General features: G+C 32.8%; 3 protein-coding genes and 1 long non-coding RNA gene across 4 annotated transcripts; all 4 read left to right on the top strand.

Moving 5' to 3' along the window:
* Positions 1 to 283: 283 nt before the first annotated feature.
* Positions 284 to 1,266, top strand: LOC133691144 (uncharacterized). The gene is made up of 2 exons (XM_062111502.1): positions 284 to 653; positions 852 to 1,266. The coding sequence occupies exons 1-2, from the start codon at positions 395 to 397 to the stop codon at positions 1,163 to 1,165; spliced, it is 573 nt and encodes a 190-aa protein (XP_061967486.1). The 5' UTR covers positions 284 to 394; the 3' UTR covers positions 1,166 to 1,266.
* A 4,318-nt stretch (positions 1,267 to 5,584) lies between these two features.
* On the top strand, positions 5,585 to 8,106 carry LOC133694540 (E3 ubiquitin-protein ligase RMA3-like). Its single transcript, XM_062116086.1, has 2 exons — positions 5,585 to 5,771; positions 7,078 to 8,106. Exon 2 carries the CDS (start codon positions 7,080 to 7,082, stop codon positions 7,851 to 7,853), a length of 774 nt encoding a protein of 257 aa, XP_061972070.1. The 5' UTR covers positions 5,585 to 5,771; positions 7,078 to 7,079; the 3' UTR covers positions 7,854 to 8,106.
* A 7,897-nt stretch (positions 8,107 to 16,003) lies between these two features.
* On the top strand, positions 16,004 to 17,554 carry LOC133680809 (expansin-A12). The gene is made up of 3 exons (XM_062103806.1): positions 16,004 to 16,184; positions 16,568 to 16,877; positions 16,976 to 17,554. The coding sequence occupies exons 1-3, from the start codon at positions 16,043 to 16,045 to the stop codon at positions 17,286 to 17,288; spliced, it is 765 nt and encodes a 254-aa protein (XP_061959790.1). The 5' UTR covers positions 16,004 to 16,042; the 3' UTR covers positions 17,289 to 17,554.
* A 2,746-nt stretch (positions 17,555 to 20,300) lies between these two features.
* LOC133685476 (uncharacterized) lies at positions 20,301 to 21,234 on the top strand. The gene is made up of 2 exons (XR_009838931.1): positions 20,301 to 20,552; positions 20,879 to 21,234. It is a non-coding gene; the product is annotated as an uncharacterized LOC133685476 (long non-coding RNA).
* The last annotated feature ends 2,721 nt before the right edge of the window (positions 21,235 to 23,955 follow it).

Below are 23,955 nucleotides of genomic sequence, written 5' to 3'. Positions count from 1 at the left end.
GGATCAACCTGTCAAATCAGCCGGATCATAGTTCATTCTATTTTTTCATCAACCCAATCTGATTTTAGTTTCAAATCAGTCGGGTTTTAAATCGACATGTCGGGACAGGTTTCAAAACTATTGGTTTTTGGCATGTACGCACTACGCAGTGAACTTTTCTGCAGCACAAGTGCTTGTCTAGACAAGTGAGCTGGTAGTGAGCCCACTCGTTAATTCCCAAATCTAGTTACGGAAATGAACAGTCCTTCCTTCCTGACATGTCCTGTCCTGGTTAAAAACAAATATTAAAGAAAAGCGTCATTTCCACTTCTCAGGTAAACTCCAAATATCATCAATTCCCCATCTCTCTCTGTCTCCGCAAACCCAATCCAGAGCCAATAATCCGATTCTCCTCATGGCTGCTCTTCTTGAATCCCTCACCGTTCCTCCTCCCACCTTCCCTAAACCTAAACCTACTACTACCACACCTCTCTCCGCTTTTGCTTCACCTATTCACCGGAGATCCCTTCGTTTACCACACGTCAAAGGCCTCAAGCTCTCCTTTAATTCGTCGACTATAAACCGCTCTACTGGATCGTTCGTGACTCTCACCAGTTCCAGACTCTCTCGTGGTGGACGGATTGTTTGTGAGGCGCAGGAGACTGCTGTCGAAGGTCATCTGGATCGTAGATTTTTTTTTTCGAATATGTTTTGGGCTTATTTTGTTAAAACCTAAGCTGGGAAAAGAAAAGGAATTGTCATTTAAAAAAAATGTTTTCTTTTGGATAAATAAAATTGTAGATATAGAAATTGAAAAAGTCATAATTCAAGGGTTTGTTACTGAAATAATTGAATTGAAAATGGAACTGCAGTGGCTTCTGTAACGGATGCAACATGGAAGTCAGTGGTGCTCGAATCGGAATCCCCTGTGCTGGTTGAATTCTGGGCCCCATGGTGTGGTCCGTGCCGGATGATTCACCCTATAATCGATGAACTGGCCACGCAATATACTGGTAAGCTCAAATGTTACAAAGTTAACACTGATGATTGCCCTTCCATTGCAACCCAATATGGGATTCGAAGCATTCCCACTGTTATCATCTTTAAAAATGGTGAGAAGAAAGAGGCGATTATCGGTGCTGTTCCCAAAACTACCTTAACCACCACCATTGAGAAATTCTTGTAAGTGAAACAAGCACTTGCTGCCAATAAACTATTTAGCTGCCACTGCTCCATCTCCAGACGCTGCTGTATTTTTATGTTACCTTCAGAAAATATTAGTAACTATATGTGTCTTATCTTACGTAGCTGAATGCATGTTTGGTAGCTTGTTCTTGCTTAGTGTAGATTAATATGAGAAGTATTGGCTTATCCTTCTTTACATCCCTCGTGAAGTTTGGTTGTTATGTGCGAAATGCATTGGGAACTGAAAACTGACGATGCATTTGGGTTCATGTGGTTCGATTATTTGACCACTTCAGTTAATTTTAAAATTTTTAAAATTTCAGTTTTGATTTGGTTTGATTTTCTTAAGCTAAGGAAATCAAGATGACCAAATTGATTTTTTTTTTTAATTATTTCACATGATTCACGTACAGAAAAATATATGGTATGAGATTTGTGTGAGTCCTTGTGCCTTCTACTGTCAAGGAAACTGAAAATTTCAAAACTAACCTATGATACTATATACTGAATATAAAAATGAAATGCTTGCCGAAAGATCTTGGTGAGCTGGTGGTGGTGTGGCCAATCGGTCTATAGTTTTATATAATGCTAATATTGATTGGTGGAAATCTTTGGTCTTGGATGCTTTGAAGAAAATATATGAGAAATTAAGCAGAGTTTCTCAGTTGGCCTTGTGATATGGAACATCAATTATCTCATCCTATTCCCTAGGTCTCTGCTTGTTGGCTCAAGTTGATCTGTGCGTGCATCAAGTTTAGAACAAGTGTGTTTCAATTTAACACACTGTTCATGAAATATCAGATGCGTCCAATTGTTTGTATTAAAAAGCATGTGTTAATGCTACACTAGGCAACTGGTAATCCATGATGAGGATCATAAAGCAGGTGTGATTACATGTAAATTACATGCTTGTGTCATATGATAAGCCATTGATATCTCTGTTCTTTAATTTATTAGAAGGGGTGACTGATTGTCAGTCTAATGTTCTGTGTTTTGGTAATAAAGTGGGGCGTGGGGCTTAGATTGTTTAGAATGTGTCCTGGTAGCTGCACTCTTACCCAGTTGCTCCCACTTGTTGGCTTTGTTTGGAGGCTTTAGTTCTGTATCTTTCTCAAAGATGGATAATGTGCATCCTGGGAGTAGCTTTGAGTACCTTCTTTCTGAGGAAGCAAGCTAGAACATGTCTCTTTAAGTCAACCACTCAAGACCATCAGTTCATTGGATTCTAAGTTGCAATTTTTAAGTATAACCACGCCACAACTTCAAGTTTTAGTATCTGAAATTGATCCTGGTCTGTGAATTATCACTTGTGTCATTATAATTTGTTTAACTCATAGCTTAGACTCGGATGGCTTTCATTAGCTTTTGGATTAAGACCTTGTTCCTTTTATACAGTTCCTGGATGGTTAGTACTGAAGTGTTGGTTCATTTAGAAGCCATTTTTTTTTCCATTTGTTGTTCATCTGGAATGAAATGAATGAAACTTTTGAGGAATTCTGGTTACTGCACGCACAAGTGGCTTATAGCAGAATCATGTCTCCAAGGTGCTCTATCTTCAGATTTCCTTGGGTATTTCTTTACGAGCACCATGTGAAATTGTTTTAAGCTGTGCTGTAGTGATGTGAATGAGAATGAAGGGACAATTTGTTTTTCACATGATTTGGATTGTGTATCACTGTAGCTACTCTTCTGGAAGTGTTGTCATACCCTCTTGGGCATGAAAATGTAGCCACCTGACATGTGCTAACATGGATTCATATATAAACTCTGCCAGGACAATACTAGACCTTTTTTGCTCCTTTGTCTAGAAATTTGGTCATATAAATGAGGTTCTGATAGGACTAAGAGTACACATTTAAGAAGGTTATAGTTTCTGCTTTTCAATGTTCTGGGTGGATAGTTTTTTTGGTCACCCACCTGGGATAGGACCAATATTTTCTGGACAGAAGCTCTTAGTAGAGACAACAACGTATGGGTATCCAATAGCCTCTTGCTGGATTGTCAAGGGGAGTTTATGCTCAAGATTGAGGCATCCCTGCGTTAGGTGCTTATATTTGAATTCAGGAATATACTGGTCATTTTAGTGTAGGCGCTGGAGGGGTAAATCATGAGTAAGCATTACTGGGAATTTCTGGAGCATATCCAATCCTAGAAAAGACAAACGTTTTTCAGGTTGTGGTTGGAGAGAACGAAGGATTGGAAATGCTTGTTGGCGGTTACCTGAAGCATGGATGTTGGCCTCGAACTTCAGAATTATCTTTTTTCTTGAGGCCACATCTTGAATTTGGTGTTTTTCCTAGCGCATTTGTTGGTTTCCTGTGAGACCTAAAGGCCACACGTTAGAATCTGATATTTGTTTTTGTCCTAGAGCATTTGTTGGTTTCCTGTGAGACCATGCCAGGAGCTTATTTATTGGTTTCATGCAAGACCGTGGCATGGGCAAATCTTTTTCATCTTGAAGCCTTGTTCATCAATAATCAGGTAGAAGCTCATGGTTGTTCAAGAACAAGAACGTTTTCTTTTCTACCAAATATATTTTTATTTTTATTTTTATTTTTATTTTTATTTTGTGACATTAACCTAACCAAACACACACGATTGTATTTTTTTTTTACATGTAAAAATTCATCACATAATAGTTTGTTTCAGCCAATCATATTTTTTAAAACATGTGTTTTTAAAACCACACTACATTTTTAAGCCGCAACAGTGAAAATTAAGAAAAAACAAAACACATACAAAATGAGACTGGATAGAGAGAGACAATATGGGAAACATACCATACTGAAATAAATCTTGGTTCCATGAATGATTTCTGTAGAAAACGTTACAGCTCGTTCATGTTTTGGGCCATCATTGGATTAATTATTATTATTATTATTATTATTGAGGATAAGATTTTCTCTCTTCTAGATGGCAACACATTACATAATTTATTAATCTAGTGCATTTGACCTTAATTATAGGGCACCAAAGATCATTTACCTTATTATTATTTTTTTATGGAAGTGTCAAACATGTAGACATGCATTCGAGGAGGTTTTATATATAATAATAATAATAATAAATAAATAAATAAACCTTTCTATTGATTCAAAGAACGATAATTCTAAATCAAGAGTGTGATTTTATGGAAGTGTCAAACATGTAGACATGCATGTGAGGAGGTTTTATATAATAATAATAATAATAATAATAATTAAAAAATTAAAAAAAAAACAAACAAAGAAATAAATAAATAAATAAACCTTTCTATTGATTCAAAGAAGGATAATTAAAATGTTATTATTTTCTGCGCTTTCCCTCGAGCTAGAAATCCAGTGGGCGGTCGCCTGCATTCTGGTGTCTCCAGGTAGGTGGGTGCATCGCATGCCGAGATGGAAGAAGAGGTCAAATCCAATTCGACCATGAATATAGTCAGCTTATCTAGATGAACTTATGTGACAGAATAATCTAGATGGTCATTAAACTTATCTTTAATTCTGCTGATTTTTTTAATCCAAGTTAAGACTTGTTAACAACTTTTCCCTCAAGATATCTCTTTTTTATTTTTTTTTAAAAAAGGTTCCTTAATGCTATATCTTTCGCATCTAATTATACTATACATTAAAAACACATATGGGTGGAAAAAATGTTCATCTAAATGGTAAACCATCTCAAGGTTTTTTTTTTTAATTTACATCTTTTCATTCACTGGGTCCTTCAATTTTTCTCATTATTTTTTTTTTAATCGGGATATTTGCTTCTCATTAACGGTTAAACGTTGTTTGGAATTATATATATATCATTTCAATTCAATAGCTTAAACTGTTAGGTAAGGTTTCAGGATATGATATATATTATTTTCTAACATATCCTCTCAAGTAAAAATTCTTTAAGTTTAAAACTTATATAGATCCACATTACTTTGTACTTAATTTTTATCAAATAAATAGTGACGGAGATTTGAATTCATGACTGTTTAATCATCAAAGCTATGATATTATATCAAAGAACTATTTTCATTCAATAACTTAAGCTGTAATATGATATCTTAATATATAATTTATATTATTTTCTAATATATAATCATCCGGCAGCATATTGCACGGAATCAAACTAGGAAAAGAGTTTATGTTAATACTGTAATCTTAGTAAAATCGCTTCCAATTAACTTTTTATGAATAAAAAAATCAATTCAATCATACTCTCTGTCTCACACTTGCTTGGTCTTTCGTTTGGAAAACAAACCCTAGTCATCATCGACTACTTTCTCACTGACAATGTATAGTGCTTTCATCATATTTTCATGCAATGAGATGATAAATAAGGCACGCACACGTGGTGAAATGCAAGCGGTCTAAAAAAGTACGGGTCTACGTAGCAAATCTATGTACTACCAACCCACAGATAGACGGTCCTGTCAAAACGAAAGGCACACTGTATTTTTTAACCCCTTTCTTTTTAAATAATTATATTTATCCTGAAGATCCTTCATCAAATTTCTCCCTCCTCTCTCTCCACAATTTCACATCTCTCATCTCAAGAAAATAAAAAGATTTGGCCTTTCTGCGTTAAAGTTTTTAAGCCTATTTTCTGTTTCTTCTGATCCAGCCTCTTCGTAAGAGGTATCATCTCCTTCTCTCTGTCCTCTTCGTGGGTTTTGTTTTCTTGTTTCGAGTTCTTATACAACAAACATTGCGGGGTTGTTTCTTTTCTTCTATTTAGATCTTGATTGGATTCTGAGTATATTTTAATGTAGGGGTTCTGATTTTATTTTGTTTTCAATCGTGATTGAATTGTAGGCTGTTTCTTTTTCATGGGATGGTGAGAGATGTTTTCAATTTATCGGGTTTGATATTGTCTTTCTTTAATAATGCCATGCTTTAATAATAATAATAAAAAAAAAACAATGGGAAAGGTGGATATGTGTTGCTATTTGTATTCAATTTGTCAAGCCGTTGATGTTTAATTGTTTTTGTCTTGGAATTACTTGTATGTTTCCTTCAAAGTTTTGTTTGATTTCTCAAAGTCATTAAAGCATTTTGCTTTCTTCTGATAAAGAAGGTTAATGAATTTCTATGCTTTTCTTAATCTCAAGTCTTAAAGGATGATGGGTTCTTTTGGGGTGTGAAAATCTGTGTTATTTTCTTGATTTTATATGTTAAGAGGGCGGAAAACTAGTTCTTTGAAACCAATTTAGGTAGTGCCCTTTTGGCACTTCTCAATGTGAAAGAATCTCAATTCTTTAGAAATCAGTTTGTTGTAAAAAAACCCAACAATTGTGTTTTTTTCTTTTCTTTTTTTCAGACTAGAAATTTGTAATTTGGGAGCACGTTAGGTTATGATAGCTCTAACTGGCCTACTAGTCTTAAGGTGCTAGATATGTAAGATTGGTGAACTCTAACATAAGTTATTCTGCAGCCGTTCTTGTCATCAACCTTTAGATCTCTTTATTTGTTTGGGAGACTGATAGTAGTAACCCATCGTTTTGTTCTTCTCATATATCGTTGATGGGTTGAGCAATCTTTGTACATGGCTCTTCATTTTACTAATTTCAAGCCAGTTCTTTGTCATTTTCTTGTAGTCAACCTCAAGATTTTAACCTTTTGCTGTTTAGAACTTCAGCACCTCCGGTGTTGTTTGTTTGTGCTTTCTTGGATGCATAACTTATCGTGTTTGAAACTTTAAATATCTGGTCTCTGGGAAGGAGATTTATTGGCAATTGAACTCTATTGCATATAGCAGCTTTTTTTGTCCCTGGAAAATTTCGTTTTTCTTTTGTTGTTGCCGATAGATGGTTTTTTCTGTATGTTTCTGTGTCTCTCGTGCATTGTCACACGCGCACGCACATAATTTATGCACACAATGGTTTCTCTTTGAATATTATCATTGATATGCCAAGAAACCTCGCTTTTAATGCGGAACTTGCAGATATGGAACAACACTTCTTTGATCATGAGGCACATTTTGAATCTGAGGAAGATGTTGGACTTAAGCAGAAACATAAATTGATTCCAGTCCCAACAGCAGTCTCAGACAATGACAGTGGCTATTTTGAATGCAACATATGCTTAGACTCTGCACATGACCCTGTTGTCACCCTATGTGGTCATCTATATTGCTGGCCATGCATTTACAAATGGCTCCATGTTAAAACTTCCTCCCCTGATGCTAGTCAGCAGCAGCCGAGCTGCCCTGTCTGCAAGGCTGACATTTCTCCAAATTCATTGGTCCCTCTATATGGCCGGGGCCCATCTACATCTGAATCAAAATCCAAGAAAGAGCCAGTGGATGCAGTCATACCTCGTAGGCCACTCCCTTCTGAGTTGAATACAGTGAATGCTAATACTTCGCCACAAAATCGGCAACTTCATTCAAATTTTTTCAATCCACAGCCTCAGTCATTTCAACACCAACAATACTTCCATGATCCTCATGGAGGTTATGCAGCCTTGACCTCTTCAAACCTTGGGGGTACAGTGATGACAGGTTTTTTAAATCCAATGCTGGGGATGTTCAATGAGATGGTGTTCACAAGGAATTTTGGGACGTCGATCACCAATATGTTTGCTCGCCCTTACACAAATCCTCTCATGGGAAGTAATAGTCCTAGGATGAGGAGGCAGGAAATGCAGCTTGACAAGTCTCTAAATAGAGTGTCCATCTTTTTTCTTTGCTGCATCATTTTGTGCCTCCTCTTATTTTGATTAGGTTATCTTTCAGCTTTTGTAAATAGGTGATGACATACACATTGCAGGGACAATCTGCTGTAATTTTTTTTTCTGGAAACTCTCTTTCAAGAGATTTTCCTCGACAGTTTTGCATTTTATCTGTCATTCTTTACTTGCATATGCTATTGTAACTGTTGGATTTCATGAGTTGTATTAGATTCTTGATTACAAAATGTATACGGGGCTCATTTTGTATTTTCTGTAAGGAAATTGCCATTTCTAGTTTGAATTTTGTAGTATTCATATAATGTTAGGGGCGAGTTTCTTTCTTTGTTTTTTTCCCCTTCTTTTTCTTGAAAATTTTCCCTCTGCAAGTTTATATTGGAGTCTTCATGTTGGAATGTCAAGAGCAAGATGCTCCAAGTCATCAAGTACGCACACGACCTTGAAGCACCCTGGTTCCATGTTAGCCCTTATTCTTTGCCTCCCTGTATTTTCGAAGCCATTCTTTTCCTTTTTCCTTTCTGTTTTTAGTGATTTTCGCTTTTAAATGATGTACATTCTCTCATCTTCCATAGATTTTGTAATTTTGAAGATCGGTTTCCATGTAGTAGATATTGAAATAGATTCAGCAGCATGCACAACACGACGGGAAGATGGGACAAATACAGTGTGCAGAGATGCATTTCTTGAATTTGAAAGTTCAAAGCGGAAAATAGACAAACTTCGAATGTCACCTAGCCAGGATCATATGCAAGATAAGAATGTCGCTGGGTCGTATTAGAATGTCACTGGGTTGTATTAGAATTTAAAATTATATTTTTTAGATTATATTTTTATTTTTAACGATAGCACATCATAATTATAAGAAAATATTGAAAAAAAATATTTATTTGATATTTATTTTTAGTCAAATATATTTTTAAAAAACACTTTCAAACATATTTCTAAATCGTATTTAATCATTAAAGGTTATTAATTAAAAAAAAACACTAAAATAACCAAATTTATAACCCATAAATTCCATTTTTTTTTTTTTGCAATTAAACATAACGTTAACCAATCAATAAACTAAGCAAATAATTATAATAAATCAACCTCAAGATTTAAGTGAAAAATTCTGATATGTGAAAAAACTACACGATCATAGCTCACCTATAAATTCCCATTATCAATGCTAATAATGAGTACGGAAGTGTTCTTTCCTAATTAAAACTAAAAATTATAACTTAAATTATCAAGAATAATATATTCTTAAAATATGTTAATAGTAACAAAAAAAAATCTAGAAAAATCTCAGAAAACTGATACCGCGCTTATGTGAACGATAAATCATCTTAGAAACTCAATGTCAAGAATTCAGCAAGATCAAATTGTGAATTGGTTACATATCAAAGTTTGAACAAAGACGTTCAAGCTATCCTCTCCTCTCTCTTTTTTTCTTTTCTTTTCGCACATGTCGGTCTCTAACTTCAAAATAAACTAAAATTGACATTTTATACCTAACAAGCTCCAAGAGGGTTTAATTTATATGAGTTATGGCTAAAAAAAAGGGGGAGAAACCAAGTCCAAAAAAAGAGTGTAGGGTGGATTCATCTTTCACGTATTACCTTTCAAGTTTACTTCCAAATGGGTTAACGATAAAGCCATGTCAAAATTATAATATTTGTATAAATTTATTTCTTATACCATAATTTAAAATTTAAATTCTCATAACACCGTATATTTTAGATTAATCAGAACTGGAACCAGATTTTCCTAAAGTTTTGAAAATTCTCAATTTTACCATTGGATATATTAGTTTTTCATAATAGTTAAGTAATTAGATTATTGTGTGTGCTATGTTGTGGATTAGATTAAATTATAAGAGGATTGATCTAATATAACTTGATTAACTTGATAGATTAAAAAACAACTCGAACGACCAATACAAATATAGTTTGATTTTAAAAAACAACTAGGACAACATCTTTTTTAAATATTAAAATAACAACATATTGTATTGACTCATATCAACTCAGGTTAATCTGATAAATCCACTAACTAGGTCATGAGGGTCATGAGACCCTGATAACCCTATATAAAATTTTTTTATCAAACTCAATTCTCAATCAACCTAATGTTGAATGATGAAATTGCAAACAAAATTAAACTAAAGAAATAAGTCGAATCAACTTGAGTTAACCTATTAAACATGAATCATAAGACCGAGATAACCTCATAGAAAGAAAATCAAAATAAATTATGAAACTCAATTCCCAATCAACGTAATATTGAATGGTGAAATTAAAATAAAATCAATTAAAAAAGAACACAAAAAACCACCCGAGTCAACCGACCAAACTTGTGATCCGGGTCATGAGACATTGATAACCTCATAGAATGCAAACCGAAATAAATTATGAAGCCTAATCCCAATCAACCTATTATTAAGGGATGGAATAAAAAAAATCAAATAAAAAAAAGAAAAAATAATTGAGTCAACCACCACCATCACCATCAATCACAATTATATAAAAGAATTTTAAAAAATAGTAATTCAAAGAATGATGATCAAAATTACTACTAGAACCACCACTTCCACCACCACCACTACTACCAAGATTGTCAAAAATATATTTTTGACACGACACGGGAAATGTAATATAAACTCGGATCGTAAACTTATAAAATTACAAGTTAATCAATTACATTATATTGAGAACATGCTTGATAAGTTTAAGCATCTCAATATGAAGGAGGCAAATACCCCATTTAACTCTAGCATGAAGTTAAATGATAACTGTGATAAAACAATAACATAGCTAGAATATATTAGTGTCATTGAAAGTCTTATGTATGATATGCATTGTACAAGACCAAATATGACTTATGATACATGTAAGTTATCAAGATATACAAGCAAGCTGAATATGAATAATTGAAAGGCTATTATAAGAGTCTTTGGTTATCTAAAAAGAATGATCGATTTGGGCTTGTTTTATTATTACTTTCCTACTATATTGGAAGGATTTTGTGATGCAAGTTGAATAATTAGTTCAAGTGATAATAAGTCCACACCATGATGGATTTTTTTCACTTTAAGGAGGTGTAATATCTTAGAAATCTAAGAAAAGAACATGAATCTCTCATTCTGCCGTGAAATCAAAATTTATTACTATGGTCGTCGCAGGTAAAGAAGCAGAATGACTAAGAAATCTGTTGTTAGATATTAAGTTGTGATCATAATCTATGTTAGCTATTTCTTTATACTGCAATAGTGAAACAATAATGTCTCGAGCTTACAGTAATATTTACAATGATAAATCAAGACATATAAGTATTTGACATGAGTATATTCAAGAGTTGATTACAAATGGGGTAATCATCATTGTCAATATGAAATCTATGAATAACTTAGCGAATCTACTCATAAAAGGACTATTTAGAGACATGGTAAGAAAAGAAACTAGTAGAATAAGGTTGAAACCTGTTATTAAAGATATCGATAATAAGAACCCAACTTTGAATTAACAAGTTTACCTCTAAGTTTAATGGGTAATGATAAGTAACTGTTTAGTATCTATTAGATATTGATAATTAATTTTGGACCATATTATTATAGTATTAAATGTGTTCTATTACATAAAGAAGGATAAACATAGGCTCTTAAAAGGAATTTAAAGTTTAAATTTAATGTAATAGAGACATGTATAATTTCACCTATATGAATATAGAAGCGGTGTCGTTTTTTTTAATATAAGAGCTAGAGTTTTCTCTTATAGATATTCATGAAAACGAGATTTAAACACATGACCATAATAAGTGCTAAACAATTGTAAACTCTTTAAAAGTTTTGATAGTATTGTGTGTGTAATATCTTTGATTTTACAACAAAAGTTTTGATTTAATCTAGGAACACCAATAACTTTAGTAGGATTCAAGTTCTAACACTAATTGAAGGTTTAAATTGCAACATACATTCTTGCTAGTGTAATTCTATCAAGTAAAAAGACATTAATTACAAACCAGTGGGGGATTATTGGTGTAGTTTGTAAGTGAATAAAAAAGGAAAAGATTTATATCTCATATTTGAAAGAAACACTCACTCCTAAATATTTATAAGTATGAGTTTTTATTGTGTAATAAATTAAGTGAAAGCAACGATGGATGAGTTCTTCTAGTTGGCTTTCTAATGCTATTACATAGATATTTATAAGCACTTAGCGCTTCAGCACTCGAAACTTAATTTGTTAGTGAAATTAATTCTTTACTGAGCTAATTTCTTTTAATTTTCATAATTAATTTTAACATTTGTGATTGTTGTGATAAAACTGAATAACAATTATTCAGTTTAATTCAAAATATAAATGTATTATTAACAATCATTTAGTTTCATTAACACATTTCAAGTCTATATAAACATGTTATTACACAAAGAGAAATATATACAAAAACAACGTATTTTCTTTCCTTTGTCTTGTCTTCTTATTCTTTTAGAAGTTTAGTGAGTTTAGTTGTATTCTAAAAGTGTCGTCTCTGTATGAAATAAATAAACAACTTAAAGACAATGTTTTCATCCCTCTAAATCAATTGATTTTACTGTTTATTTATTTCCATACCCAAACAATTTACTAACAAAATATATATGCATTTCAACTGTTGGATCCCAAATATGATGGAGATCTCTCCATATATATTTATCTATAATCTAAAGCGTGTTGCTCTTTTACTGTGGACGCTGAGACATTTTCACTATGGATTATTACAGTGTGATGTTGGTTTTGCCCTTGGTGAATTCATGGCTAGGTGTTGCTGGGCAGGGGCTATCTTGGTTTTTGGTTGCTTTCTTTGTTAGGGGCAGGGTGAGGCAGGGGGAGTCAACCACTTTTTCCTACTATGGGCTAGGGCTTCCTGTGGGCATGCAGGCTTGGTGTTCGAGCCTTTTTGAGGGTTCCAAAAAGCTGTTGGTTTTCATATGGCTTTGTTGGGTTGTTGAGTGGTGTTAAGGTTGTCTTGCAGGGGATAGTGTGCAGTCATTATCGTGCATTAAATGCAAGGTGCGATTGTCTTCGTCCTTTTTCTTTTTAAGATCTCGGGGGCCTGGTTATTGCTCTGGTGGATTGGATGTTGATTTAGGTATGGAGGTTTGGTTTCTGGATTTTTAGTTTCTTTGCCTCTGTTTTCTCTGCGTTTGGTTTGTGGATTTTTTTTATTTCTTGACCTCTGTTTTTTCTTCTAATATTTTGGTTTGGCTCATTTTTAAAAATTATAGTCGGTTTTATTTGCGTTATGTCACTTCATGTCCTATTTCTTTGTGTCTTTGAGGGAGTGATGTGCTATTGTTTTAATGTCTATTCTTCTGCTGGAGAGTAAGTGTAATGGTTTGGATTTGGTGTCCTTCATCAATTGCATTTTTTTAAGGTCTTTCCTCTCTCTTTTTTTTAGTTTGTTGGGACCTGTGGCATTCTTTTGCCTTCTTATTGGTTCTCTCAACCTTTTATTCCTTTTTTTTCCTAGTTTGCTTGGTTTCAATTTTAGTCTTTTTTATTGTCATTTTAAATGCTTTGTTTTTTTTCCTTTTCCTCTTGATGGCTTATGAGGTTTGGCTTCCCTATTAGTAGAAGCATTCTCATGTGGTTTTCTCATCTTTTTAGCTCTTTGTTTTCCTATTGTTGTTTTCTAGGTTTATTTCTTACCTGTATTTTCAGTTTTTCCTCATTGTTTTATCTTTTCATATTTTGCTATGTTTTTTTTTATGATTTCAAACTAAATGCTTGACCTGTACTTTCACGATAATTTTTTTAAAATCTTTAAGTTCCAACTACGTTATATTCAAAAAACAAGAGGCATGTGTTGATGTCTCACAAGCCAAAATATTTACTCGGATATCTTTGCTATATTGAATTGGACAATTATTGACATACAATAATTGTATAATTTGTGTTTATTTAAAAGTTGGAGGATCATAGTGTAACATTTCCTAAATTTCTAACACGTCCCAAGTGCCATGGGTCTGGCAATCACATCAGACCCAGACGTCATGGGCCTAGCAACCACATCAGACCCAAATCGTGCCAGCCCCAAGGCACTTGAGTCTGGCGATTTGCATTTATTTAAAAGTTGGAGGGCTATATTGTAACTTTCCCTAAATGTTTAACACATCATCCATGTTTGGGATCCTTTTCTTTATGGTACCTATTCTTTTGAATTCACTCTTGATAGAGAAATCAAAATCAAAAGGCCTTTAATTAGGATTAGATCACTCATGATAAAACTTCAACAACCAAAATGAATCATTAGAAATTGCATAGTATATCCATAATATTTTTTTTGTGTAGGTATTGTTGATCAAGGGAAAAAAAGCCAGCGCCTTTTAGACTTTTGCTTGATTTTTATAATTTTGATATTTTGCCTCTATTTGATGTTTTAGTTTGATCTTCACACAATCTTCAACCACGCCATGCATAAGCGACTTGGGTCTAGCAACCGTGTCAGGCCCCAACGAGTTGGGTCGGCAGGGTTGCCAGGCCCAAGAACTGGTGGGTGAGAGGAAAGAGAGAGGATGGCTGGAATCTGGCCAAGAAAGAGAAAAATATCATTTCTTCTATTTCGGCCATCAAAACATTAGATTTTTGTTCCAAATGATTTCATATGATGAGAGAAGTTTTATTTAGGTGTTTTTTTTATAATCTTGAAAGTGCCTTAAAATATCAGATATAAAATTGAGAAGAAATTGGTTTTCAAGTTGATTTTTGGTTTTTGATCGGTTTTTTGCGCTTTTGAAGGTTAAAGATTGGCTTAAAAGGTTACTAAGTGATTTTCTATGTGTCTTGGGTTAAAAATGGTTTGAAAATGGGTTTCTAGAAGAAAAAAACCAACTACCCTGATTTTCCAGCAACTATGGTAGCCGAAATCTAGATATGATGAGCGACGCACCTTTTTTTTAATTCAGCTGGGACGAATGACATATTGTTCGCACCATTATCAAACAAAAAATAATAAAGGCCTAAGATACTTGGGTCTGGAAATCATGCCTAATCCAAGTGATTTGGATCTGAAAACTGTGTAAGATCCAAGTCGTTTGGGTTTGGTTTGGTTGCCAAACCCAGACGACATGAGTCTGAAACCAAGCTAGACCCAAACGATTTAGGTCTGGAAACCGGTGCAATAATAGAAAAAAATGCTACAACGAAGTGCGGACATGTATTATATATATAATTTGATTAGGAAACTTCAAGCCAAGCCAATAAATGCATGTCTAACTCAAACTCATTAAAAATAAGCAAGAGTACTTACTAACTTGTAGCATCTAACACATTTTAATTTATTACTGCTTCCTCCAAGAGAAACTGAAAGACAAAGAAAAAAACTGCGTATGTTTTCGGCTTTACATATTATTTTTGATATCATGTGCATGGAAATACTTAATATATTTATAGGTTGGAAGTGAAGCTTTTTCTTCCTTTCTCTCTTTCTAAATAAGACTAAAAACCGCGTCTATAGAAACATTAGATAACGTCAATGGTCAGCACCCTTTTAATTTTTAGAGCGAAGTTAGGCTGTCATCTTTCAATTGTAAAACAAATTAAAACATCTCATTGGCTATGTATTCCTCAATTTTCTTAAGATAATAATAATAATAATAATAATAATCTCACTTTGATGCAAAAGTTATTAATTAGTATTCAACCAATATTTGTTTCCCGACCAACAGTAGAAGTACACAAGGATACTCATAAAGTGTTCACAATTAATTAATTCTACAAAAGTATAGTCATTGAACTCATTCATTCATCTGAAAGGAAAAAGAATCCCAAGAAATTATTTTTTTAAAAAAAGTTGTTTATGATAAGCCTTATAGTACATGGATAGCATATCATTATGATAAAATATTTAGCTGGAGATAGAAAACACCGACAGGTGACTTCCAAGAAGATCATGGCACACTAAGCATCACATGCATTTGCTTGCTTGCTTGCTTTCTTCATCTTGTACATCTATGCCGTACTTTAAAGGACGTGAAAAAACGCGTTTTCATTAATTTCCATCGTTAATTATCTGTTAATAATATCCTCAATCAAAAATAATATCGACATATTCCCAGAAAGAAATTAATGCATCGATTCAGATTCTAAAATAAACACCGACAACCGCGTATATGGGCATGTGTTTGCCTATAAAATGGAGACACTTTCCTCGAGGATTTTGTGTACTGAGTTTTTTGAGATTATTTACAAAGGAAAATGGGACCTTTTGTCACTCCTTCTGTTTTGGTTTGCCAATTTCTTTTCTTCGTTTGTTTGCTTGGTTTGAAGGGGATTAATGGTGGTTGGCTCAATGCTCATGCGACTTTCTATGGCGCCAATCAGAGCCCCGCCACTCTTGGTAAGTCTTAGTTTCTTAGAAAACAAAGAACCCAAGAATATTATTGTAATGTGAGATATAGAATATATGCATAAAAATGTATTATTTTTAATAATGAATACGCGTAAATTACAATAAAAAATTGTAATTTTAGTTTGCTTATCTCTCTCTCTCTCTCTTTTTTCAATCTCTTCCTTCAATGTTTTTCCGGCAAAATTTCATATATTTAATGTAATCATCAATAAAATTTGATCATCATAAAACAAATCAATCAAAATTTCCAACGATTCATAATTTTTTTCTCTTATAAAAGTTCCATGTAAATTAAGTAAACTACTTTATGTACAGAGAATTTAAATGCATAGTAATTAATTACTTTGGTGTGCATGTATTCTATACGTCAGGAGGAGCTTGTGGATATGACAACACCTTCCATGCCGGATTTGGAGTGAACACGGCGGCCGTGAGTGGTGCACTGTTTAGAGGTGGAGAGGCATGTGGTGCTTGCTACCAATTAATGTGCAACTATAGGGCAGATCCCAAGTGGTGCCTCCGACGTGCGGTTATTACGGTAACTGCCACCAATTTCTGCCCTCCAAATGATAATGGAGGGTGGTGCGATCCTCCTCGCCAGCATTTTGACATGTCCATGCCTGCTTTCTTTCGCATTGCACGACAAGGCAATGAAGGCATAGTTCCTGTGCTCTATAGGAGGTAATAAAATCATATAACACGCACACAAATTCCCATATAAATTTATATTTTCTTTATAGTATGTTTAAAATATGATTTTGAAAATGCATGAATTGAAGGGTATCGTGCACAAGAAGAGGAGGAGTTCGTTTCACTCTGAGGGGACAATCAAACTTCAACCTGGTCATGATCTCTAACGTTGGTGGTAGTGGTGATATCAAGGCTGCATGGGTTAGAGGCTCAAGGGCAAGATCATGGGTGCCATTGCACAGGAATTGGGGTGCAAATTGGCAAAGCAGTTTCGATCTTCGAAACCAAAAACTGTCTTTTAAGCTCACTTTAGTTGATGGAAAAACACTGGAATTTTTTAATGTTGTTCCTTCAACTTGGATGTTTGGACAGACATTTTCTTCTCGAAGTCAGTTCTCTTAAAACTAAGGAGATTTTTTCCTCTTTTTACATGTCTTGAACTGGCATTTTTCGATGGTTCAAGAACATGAAGATGCAATTTTTTCTTTTTCAAGTAAAACATCTTTTGGAGGAACGACATATTATATTTCGTGGATTAAGATTTATGTTTAACAAGTTTTTGCTACATGGTGATTTACTTTTGCAAAGCTCAATAATCAAGAGCAATCCTATTTTGTAACCTGGATTGAAGACTATTGATATAGCAATAAAAGGAAAATTACAATAAATCTATATATATATATATATATATATATATATATATATATATATATATATATATAGCATGACTGATACCGAATTTTTGCATCCTTCAAGCCTATGCGATTCACATTTTTCATCAAGGATTTGTTCCACTCATGTCAAATAACCAGGTGTGTGCTTCTCAAATTCAATTCCTAACAGTCACTTCCAAACAATTAATTCCACGTTTAGCCCATAAATCGTGCTTCCTTCGTTGATTTTTTTTAATAAAAAAAAATAAAGAGACTTTTTCATTGTATTTTGAATATAAAAATAATACTCAATCATAAATTAAAATGCTTATACATACTGCACATAATTAAGTAAATCAATAATTGATAAAAAGCTAGCTAAGATTAAAACACTTGAGTCAAAGGATGAAATGTAAAGGAAAACGGAAAAAGAAGCTTGAAAAATCAATTTTCAAAAAACAATAAATGTCTAATGATGAAATTAAAAAAAATATATTTTAAAAAAATTCATAAAAAAATAAAGTTAACCTGAGTAAACTATTGAAACTCATGATCGTGGTCAAAAGGCCTGAACCGACCGTATAGAAGGTAAACCTAAAAAAAAAATGAAGCAAAATTATTAATAAAAAAATATTGAGTGATGAAAATGAAAAGAAAAATAAAATAAAATAAAAAGATCCTAACTAACCTAGGCTAACCCCCTAACTACACAAAAGGAAACCTTACAAAAATGAGGATTGAGATAACCTAACAGAAAGAAAAGTGAAAAAATAAAGAACAAAAACTAATTAAAAAATTCAAATGTTTAATGATGAAATTAAAAATAAATCAATTCTATAGAAAAACCTAGAGAAAAAAAATCAAAATCAAATCATGTCAACCTTCGAAACTCGTGACTTGGCCATGAGGCCGGAACTAACTCCATAAAAAGCCATTAAAAAAAAAGCTAATGTTAAAGGATAAAATTAAAAAAAATAAGAAAAAAATATATCGACTTGCGCTAACTCTCCAAACCCGTGACTTAACAAAAATAGCAAAGTCCAATCTCTAACAAATTAAACGCTGAAGGATAAAATTTAAAAAAAAAATCAATAAGACAAAATGATATAAAATAAAAAAAATTGTAATTAAATGAATGAGTGTGATTATCAAAATAAAAATTAAATCAAAGGGCAATAAAAAATTTAGATCAAAGGGCTAAATTGAAAAAAACTTTAATAGAAAGAAAAAAATCAAAAAAAATAAGGCAAAAAACACCAAAAACTATTAGAAGGAGGTGTCGTCCAATCAAAAGAATAAGGAAAAAAACACCATAAATACTAGGAGGTGCCACCCACGTGGCTCAAGGACACAACACACTAGCTTTTTCAAATAAAAAATTAATTACTAAAGAAAGAAAGACCAAACTACTCTTAATGGCAATGAAATTAACAAAAAAATCATATTGAAAAGATCAAAGTGCCCCTAGACCTATGTTTTAATTACATGGGGTCAAGGGGCAAATATATCTTTTCAATATATTTAAAAAACTTAAAAGATCTAATTCCTCTCATCAAATAGTTAAAAAATATATATAATCCATGGAGCAAAGAGATTATTTTATTGTTCCAACAAACTTGAAAAGTTACATAATCACCCTCACAAATCATTAATTATGAATGGGATAAATGAAAAGATTAGAATACCCTCAAACTATATTCATCTCACCAATGAATATTTAAAACAAAGTATGTCCAAGTGTTTTCCATAATGTTTTTGCTTCATGTTTTACATCCTGTTTATTTACGTGGTCACACCATGTTTTTTATAAATTGATTTTTATTTTGTTTTATTTTTTTTTGAATCGTTTTGATGTAATATATATATATATATATATATATATTTTCAAATTTTTTTTTTTAAAATAATCACCACAACTTTTTATAATAGGTTGTTTATGCTCCAACAATGACTTTTTTTATTTGTAATTAGGTAGGCTCGAGTGGGATTTTGTTCAACTTGGGTAAAGTTACTCATCTAATTTCCTTGGACTGATAAGGAAAAAGTGGCCCTCTATGCATAGAGGAACTAGCCTTAGGTTAGCCATGTTGTGTGTCCAGCCCAACTTCCACTCAGGCTTGACCCCCTCCTTTTGATATAATTCCCAAAATAAATAAACGCTTGCTCCTTTCTTTTCTGCCCCTTCACTCTCTTTTTTTAACACCATATTTTGTTTTTCTTTTTTTCAATATTGTTTGATTGGTAGAATTTCTTTTGAAATAAAGAAGAAATATCGTTCTAAAAGCATTGCGTGGTATTTCGTCCATTGATATTATTATACAACTTCGCATACTATTGCAAAACGCGGCTGAGAGGGTAGGTCTTGCAGCTCCATTGCCCTTTGTCAACTTAAAAAAAATTACTTGTCTAGTCAAGACAAACAACTTGTGAGTTCGTGTCGATGTTTCTCTTAATCATTAAGTCACTATTAAGTGCTTAATTAGTTAATTGGCATTTAGTATCACGACAAGTGGCATATTAAAAAGCTTCATCTCTTAATTACAAGATTCAGGCTTAATCACTCTCGAGTGCTGGATGGAGTGCAGCCGTATATAGTGGGACTTCAACTAATTTAGGCTCGACTTTACATCTTGTGCATGCTCCCACTAAAACATCTTTTTATGCTTTAACAAATTCAAGTTGCTATATTTGATTCTATGGGCTTTAAGCGTTCATAAAACCATGCGCACCTGTTCCCAGTCTGGCAAGGAAGAGACGTACGGTGGACACAAATTAACCCAGATAATTAATTACTTTTCTTTATTTAGAAGATCATGTGACTACAAAATCCCACTTGCTATTTGCACCATGGGGCAATTGGGTGTTCGTCTTTCTCACTTTCTCAACGCATATATAATGTGAGCTACTAGTAAGTTGTGAGCTGTGGTGCTGATAATAAGCTCTGAGGACTGAGCCATGAAGCCTTTCTACTTGAGTTGCTTTATCTTAGCTTTGCTTCTCTTGACCTCCTCGGGTACGTATTAATAATTCTCTCTTGTTAATTTAAAGCTTCCCATACAACTCCTTGTGCGTTTTCCAAAGTATTTAAAGATATCTAGAGGTGCCTTTTGATCGTCTTCAAAGATATTGGAAAAAGCACATGACATTCTTTGATAGTTTTATATCTTTATCTTGTTTCTCTCCCATGGTGTGTGTATATATTAGAATAATGTGTTTTACCAATTGACTTAGCAACCATGCACGCAATAGAATAATAGTTTGTTTGCATGAAATACCAGTTTCTATGGCTTACATGGATATTATAAAGTTCCTGCTTCTTGATTTTCTTGGTAATAACAGCGGAGATGATGGAAGTGATGAGAGATAACAATGGAAGGTGTGCCGCAGTATTGGACCCTGACGGATGCAATCTTTCATCTTGCAGGCAACGCTGTCTTCAGCAGAAGAATGGGAATGGTGTTTGTCTGGCCAATTTGAAGGGGGGGAGTTACCAATGTGTTTGTTATGTAAATTGTTAATGAAGCTGCTTCCTGTTGGGATTGGAACGAAGCTCCTAAAGTTAATTAGCACGGATTAACGTTTGCAAAAGAAGCATTTTCATTACAAGCTAGTGTTGCACGAATGTTTTGTTGTCTTTCAATGTCTTCGACAATTGTATTCTTGCAAAGTAAGGGAAGCGAGGTCTTTGAGTTCAAGTCTTCCAGCACAGTTTTACTGCAAATCAGCCTAACGATATATATATCAGAAACTGAAATATCATTATATCGACGACCACCATCAACCACGGTGCCTATTAGTGTAATAATGTCTAATAATGTTTTACAAGAAACCAATTAGAAGAAGGGCGTTGCCTCGAGAATTACACTAATCAATCTCAATAAAGAATAGATCGTTCAGGAAAAAGACTTTAGACAGATAGTTGCAGCTTCTTTACAGGCCTTGTGGTGAAGGCTGAAGAATGCAATCTGCATTGTAAACAACCAGAGCAGGTATAATGCCATGCCAACTTCTGTTTACAAGGATGCCATGCCAACTTCTGTTTACAAGGACTATAAATTATTCTGTATGCTCAGCAAATTGCTCTTCCTTCTCCCCGTCATGCGGGGTGCAATAGAAATGATCACACGTTGATTCAATCACGGGGAGGAATATGTACAGTTTATATTGAATAATGTTCAGCATCCAGACATTCTTAAAAAAAAAAAAAAAAACAAAACAAAAGGGAAAGAATACGGAAAGAATCTCACTATATTTAGGCACAGTTTTGAATTTTTATTTTTTTAAATTGTTTTTAATATGTTGATTTCATAAATAAATTTAAAAAAATAAAAAAATATATTAATTTGATATATTTTCATAAAAAAAATTAATAAGTAATTATAACTATAATATTAAATGGACTCTTAATAATTACGTGGCTAATTTGGAGTGTATTTTTGTCAAAATTTAAATTTTTTTATTTTAAATTAATTATTTTATATTTATGAATTGTTTTAATATGTTAATATTAAAAATAAATTTAAAAAAAAACCAAAAAAAATACTTTAATTAACTTCTAAACAAAAAAAAAATTCAAAAAACAAATCTATCAAAGCACCCATCATTACAGCTCCACCGCCAGGTCCTCTAGTGCTGTTGTGTGATAATAAAACAATTAGTTCTCGTAAGATAGCACCAAGCTACCAACCTCAGCAGCTCAGCCCCATTTCCTTAACAAGAATAGAAGAGGAAGAAAGACTCCTCATTGCCAATGTGAAAGCAAAATCTTATAAACATCAATCAGAAAGAAATAGGTGAGTTGTTTCACTATTTTCTTTTGAAAAATAAAATCACCACATTTTTTTTTTAAAATAGAAAAGTATTTTCTTCATATAAAAAAGAAAAGTATTTTCTTCTGAAAAAAATTTATTCTAGTATTTATAGAATTAATTTTTGTTAGTTTTGATTCCAAAAAAAGGTTGTAGAAAGAGCTGTATGCACATTTTTTTCATAATTTGCAGACACTTCCTCGCCTAATTTTTTCTTTTGGTTTCATTTATTTTTTTAATTGATTTTTTTTAAGATTCATATCATTATTTGATTTTAATGTCAAATTTGATTCTTATTTTTTCAATCTTGGTTTTTAAACCCGACTCAAGGATCAATCCAGGACAAATTCTAGGTTACAAATCGAGTGGGTTGGTCAAGGTTACCCATATCAACTTAGCCTAAAACAATATTCAACGAGTTTTAAAAAAAAATACAAGGAAGTTGCATCCATATTTTTTTAATTATGGTTTTTAAACCCAGTCTGGAGGTCGACCTCGAACAAGTCCCGAGTCACAGGTCGTGTGGGTTGGCCAGGGTTACCCAGGCAATGAATTTTTTTATTTTACAAATATGTAAAATGACATTATTTTGGTCAAAATTTTACAAAAAAATAAATCAATGGGTTTTAAGACGGGTTTAAAAAAATAAAAAGAATTTAGTGAAGAATTTGGATACTTATTCTTTTGATCATGGTTTTTAGACCTACCTTGAGGGTTGACCCCAAGCAGTTCCAGGTTCATAGGTCGAGTAAGTTGACTAGGGTTACAACAGATCGATTGATTTTTTTATTCTCCAGGAAAGTCAAATTATTTTTTTATATAAAGATTTAGCAAATAAAATCAAGGAGTTTTGAAAAAAATTAACAAAAAAATTTAGTATTCATTATCGTAGTTTTTAATTAATTGTTTTTTTAGTTTCATCTCTTAGCATTTAGTTTATTGAGGATTTTGCTTTGTAACTTTTTCAGATTTACCTTATGTAATGTGGTGTCGACCTCATAACAGGGATTACAAGTTTAAAAGGTTAGTTGTAGTTACGTTTAATTTTTTAGTGTATTTTTTTTAAATCATGTTTTTCGATATTTGATCGGTTACGAATTAACTTTTGTTATTATTTTTACTTCTTTTTTTTCGGGGTTATCCTGATCTTATATCCCAAGTCACAAGTTTTATATGTTGACTCGGGTTTTTTTTTTTGTTATTTTTTCATTCTATATCAATTTTTTATTAATTTGATTTATTTGTTGTCATTATCTTTTTTTTAAGTATTAATAAATTAGATGAGATTCATTAACCTATAGATTCAGTGATCCAATTCTCTAATTTTTTTAAAATTTTAAAGTTTACAAGAAATCTTTTTTATATTAAAAAAATAATCTAACCTACAACATATCTATCCACTGATCATCTAAATTTTAATTGTTTATTTGTTAACAGTTACAAACAAGCATTCCAGGGGAGAAGAGTGGTTCTCCACACCACGGGACATAAAGTACAAGAATTATCCATTAACAAAGAAAATTAGAAATTGTTTGGAAATATGGCGATACTGTATTTTTAAAAAATTTAATATAATTTATATATTTTAAATTGTTTTGATGTATTGAT

This window comes from Populus nigra, chromosome 1, assembly GCF_951802175.1.
Source record: "Populus nigra chromosome 1, ddPopNigr1.1, whole genome shotgun sequence".
Lineage (NCBI taxonomy): Eukaryota > Viridiplantae > Streptophyta > Magnoliopsida > Malpighiales > Salicaceae > Populus > Populus nigra.
Note: the sequence above shows the minus strand (reverse complement) of the source record. Positions and strands in the feature narration are given on the sequence as shown.

Coding starts and splice junctions, on each gene's coding strand:
- LOC133680809 (XM_062103806.1), top strand. CDS start 16,043: ATGGGACCTTTTGTCACTCCTTCTGTTTTGGTTTGCCAATTTCTTTTC. Junction 16,185..16,567: donor TCAGAGCCCCGCCACTCTTG/GTAAGTCTTAGT, acceptor TCTATACGTCAG/GAGGAGCTTGTGGATATGAC. Junction 16,878..16,975: donor GTTCCTGTGCTCTATAGGAG/GTAATAAAATCA, acceptor CATGAATTGAAG/GGTATCGTGCACAAGAAGAG.
- LOC133691144 (XM_062111502.1), top strand. CDS start 395: ATGGCTGCTCTTCTTGAATCCCTCACCGTTCCTCCTCCCACCTTCCCT. Junction 654..851: donor GCAGGAGACTGCTGTCGAAG/GTCATCTGGATC, acceptor ATGGAACTGCAG/TGGCTTCTGTAACGGATGCA.
- LOC133694540 (XM_062116086.1), top strand. CDS start 7,080: ATGGAACAACACTTCTTTGATCATGAGGCACATTTTGAATCTGAGGAA.